Here is a 4,150-nt window from a genome sequence, read left to right as displayed (position 1 = left end):
GGCTGGGGATTCGAACCCGCCACCTTAGGTGTATGTGGCTGGCGCCTTAGGCGCTTGAGCCACAGGCGCCGAGCCTGGATTGTAACTTTCTTAAGATAGCTAACAATTAGTTTCATAATAGTGTTGAGTACATTGGATACTTTTTCTTCCATTCTTGAGATACTTGGCTAAGGAGGACATTTTCCAGCTCCATCCATGTAAACATGAAGGAGGCAAAGTCTCCATCTTTCTTTGTGGCTGGGATCACCATGTTTAAGAAATGAGGAAGCTCTCTATTTACTGATCTGGAACAATCTCCAGGATAATAACCAAACAGGAGACGGTAAAATTAAAGTAATATATTTCTGTTTGTGTAAAAGGGGATATATTATATATACATACACCTGTGTATATACATATACAGATGTGTACATATACACATACATGTAAACATTTTTGTTTGTATGTCATTAAATAACTCTGGGAGGATGCATAAGAAACTGATAATAGGCTTGGTGCCCATCACTCAGCAGTTAGGGTGCTGGCCACAAGCACCGAGGTTGGTGGTTCGAACCCAGCCAGAGGCTGCTAAACAAACAAATAAAAAATAGCCAGATGTTGTGGCAGGTGCCTGTGGTCCTAGCTACAAGGGAGGCTGGGGCAAGAGAATTGCTTGAGCCCAAGAGTTTGAGGTTGCTGTGAGCTGTGACGCCATAGCACTCTACTGAGGGTGACATAGTGAGAGACTATCTCAAAAAAAAAAAGAAAAGAAAACTGATAATAAATACTTGTTGCCTCTAAGGAGGGAAATGAGGTGGCTGCACACACACATATATATTTAACTTTTTAGATTGTAACCATGTGAATTTAATAGTTCACTATTCAATACCTATTTAAAGAATAAAGACAGGTTAATAAATAAAATAAATAAAGTTAACCTTTAAGCCCTGCACAGCCTTCCAGTAGGGAACATGGTTAATTGTATTTGCTCACTTCCCTGCGTGCTATCCAGGACAACCTGCTTTCTGTGGGCTGCACTTGGAGTCACACTTACCAAAATGTTGTCCCACCTGCTCCCGTCCCACCCACTCGGATTTCTTCTCTCTGCATTGTATTTCTGATATTTGGCGAGAAACAATTATGTGGAGAACAATGAATGATGGTATAATGATTAAAACTTTAGTTTTGGAATTAAAAATTTTAAACTAATCTACGGTTACCTGTGAATTGCTTCACACTTCAGGTCTGTGTTTCCTAACTGGTGCGTTGAAATTGGTATCTTCAACTTTGGATTATTTGGGATAAGGGCCAGGGGTGCTAGAACTCTCAGGATGGTGGCTCCTTCAAGAATCCTAGCCCTTGACTCCAGTATACTGTGTAAATATTATTATTTTCCATTTGTGCTGTAATGTGGAAAGGTTCATAAATACTACTCTAGGTAAATTGTGGTCTTATATTTTAAAAATATATGCTGGGTAAGAAGAATCATGGAAAACAAAGGAGTTGTCTGTGGGAAAATCCCAGTGGTGGTTCTGCTCCAGTGTGGGAGTTGTTTTCTACTGGGAAGCTTATGGGGAGGATGGTTACGACCAGGCACCGCCTGGCAGGGCCCAAAATGCTGGCTCATTGTCAGTGGCCCCCACACAGGTCTGTTGGAAAAGACAAAAGAGGCGCATTGTAGGAAATGGTCTTGCATTTACTCTGTTACTAAGAAGTAAATCATCAGAAAACTTGAAATGTTCACCGTATGTAAGAATAAAACCTTTCTGGCCTACCTCATACCTTACATAGCAGTTGAGAATTGCTGTCCTCCAAGAGTTAAGTGAAATTTTATATCATGGCTAGTTGCGTATGAGCTAACTTCAAACCATCAAATAAGAGAGAGATTTTTAAAAGTATTAGTGACCAGTAAAAGAAAATGTCATTTAAAGGATATCACATGCAATATATAAATAAGAACTCTTTGAAGTTCAATTTCTGTATTCACGGATGTGTTGTTTTGTTGCGTCCTGGTACGTTTGCCGATGTTAGTAATACTGTCTGTTCTTGATGTTTTCTGGAAAAGTAACTGATTAGTATGTCAGTGTAGTACTATCTGAAGAAATCCAAGAGCTGTCAAAATGCTTAAAAATAAAACGATCAATTGTTCTTTTGTTCTCTTGCCAGGATAATTGAAGCTATCTGCATAGGTTGGTTCACTGCAGAGTGCATCGTGAGGTTCATCATCTCCAAAAACAAGTGTGAGTTTGTCAAGAGACCCCTGAACATCATTGATTTACTGGCAATCACACCGTATTACATCTCCGTGTTGATGACAGTATTTACAGGCGAGAACTCTCAACTCCAGAGGGCTGGAGTCACCTTGAGGGTGCTTAGAATGATGAGGATTTTTTGGGTGATTAAGCTTGCCCGTCACTTCATTGGTCTTCAGACACTTGGTTTGACTCTCAAACGTTGTTACCGAGAGATGGTTATGTTACTTGTCTTCATTTGTGTTGCCATGGCAATCTTTAGTGCACTCTCTCAGCTTCTTGAACATGGGTTGGACCTGGAAACATCCAACAAGGACTTCGCCAGCATCCCTGCTGCCTGCTGGTGGGTGATTATCTCTATGACTACAGTTGGCTATGGAGACATGTATCCTATCACAGTGCCTGGAAGAATCCTTGGAGGAGTTTGTGTTGTTAGTGGCATTGTTTTACTGGCATTACCAATCACTTTTATCTACCATAGCTTTGTGCAGTGTTATCATGAGCTCAAGTTTAGATCCGTTAGATGTAGTAGGAGCCTCTCCGCTGAGTTCCTCAATTAGTGCAGTGCAAACCAGTTCTTGCACACACTCCATAGAGAATTGATGCTGCTTCACATGCATATGTTTCTTGCTGGGTGACCAAGCAGCGGCATTGTCATCAGCTTGATGGCAGAAATCATCCTTCCCAGCTGAAAGGAAAAAACAATTTACTTATTATGGAGTAAATAGAATTGAGACTGCAAAGGGAGATTAGAGACGCCTAGAATAAACTTCAGGACCTTATTTTTTTTTACTAAGACGAGGTTTTGCTGTATCACCCAAGCCGGGCACAAGTGGTCCTCCTGCCTCAGCCTCCTGAGTAGGAACTACAGGCATGTGCCATCCACTGGGCCTGGTTTCTAGGACTTTATTTTATTTAGACTTGTTTCCTCCTTACCTTGCACAATTACACATCATGTTTAAGTACATTATTGGATCATTTTAAAACAGGTACTATTTTCCAAATGTTTTCCCATCTTAGGAATTCAGAAGAAGCTTGGAACTTACAGTGTTGTTTTTTGTTTGAGAGTAACATTTTCATTTCTAAATGTTTTATAATTTCTCATATCAATGTCAGAAGTATCTTGGAAACATATGTCACATGCAGGAACTGTTTAACAAATACTTTAAAAAATTGGCCAAAACTTAAATTGTATAATGGAGCTAGATACAAAGCAAGGCTAGTATTTGAAAAACTTTCTCAGCATACTTCACAATTCTCTGCTTTATTTTTATGCCTATGATTCACCTTATCATATAGCTTCATGGATGCTTGAATGTGTTTTTCCTTTTCTTTTTTTATTTTTATTTATTTTGTAGAGACAAGGGTTCACTATGTTGCCTAAGCTGGTCTTGAACTCCTGGTCTCAAGTGATTCTCTTGCCTTGGCCCCCCAAAGTGCTGGGATCACAGGTGTGAGCTACCATGCCTGGCCACCTTTTCCATTTTGGATTTTTAAACTCTCTTTACTGAAATATTCAGAAAAGTATTTAAGACTTAAAGAGAGCTTATATTGTTTAGAATTTAATTGAATAATATTTGAATTCATTGTTGTTACTCAGCGATAATTGTCTTCACATTCAACTGTCCAAACAAGAATATTTCTAACATAAAAAAGATAATAGAAATAGTTTGATATGGCTCAGCATCCGTAGCTCAATGATTAGGGCACCAGACACATGAGCCATGGCTGGCGGGTTCAAGCCCAGCCTGGGCCTGCTAAACAACAATGACAACAATAACAACAAAAGAAAAAATATCTGGGCATTGTGGCTGGCACCAGTAGTCCCAACTACTTGGGAGGCTGAGGCAAGAGAATCACTTGAGCCCAAGAGTTTGAGGTTGCTGTGAGCTGTGATTCAACAGCACTGTACTGAGGGC

General features: G+C 39.9%; 1 protein-coding gene across 2 annotated transcripts in view; it reads left to right on the top strand.

The window, feature by feature from the left end:
• The window catches only part of KCNG3 (potassium voltage-gated channel modifier subfamily G member 3), a 55,066-nt gene extending 52,239 nt beyond the window's left edge, over positions 1 to 2,827 (top strand). The window contains exon 2 of one of the 2 annotated variants that reach the window (XM_003787874.3): positions 2,146 to 2,827. In XM_003787874.3, the coding sequence (XP_003787922.1) occupies positions 2,146 to 2,791 (646 nt within the window). In that variant the 3' untranslated portion in view covers positions 2,792 to 2,827. The remainder of the gene's footprint in view (positions 1 to 2,145) is intronic. The other variant, XM_012804015.1, reaches the window with a different exon arrangement.
• Positions 2,828 to 4,150: the final 1,323 nt, after the last annotated feature.

Source organism: Otolemur garnettii, unplaced genomic scaffold (assembly GCF_000181295.1).
Source record: "Otolemur garnettii isolate 467f Iridium unplaced genomic scaffold, OtoGar3 scaffold00024, whole genome shotgun sequence".
In the NCBI taxonomy this organism is placed as follows: Eukaryota; Metazoa; Chordata; class Mammalia; order Primates; family Galagidae; genus Otolemur; species Otolemur garnettii.
The sequence above is the reverse complement of the archived record's forward strand: the minus strand, read 5'-3'. Positions and strand labels throughout refer to the sequence as shown.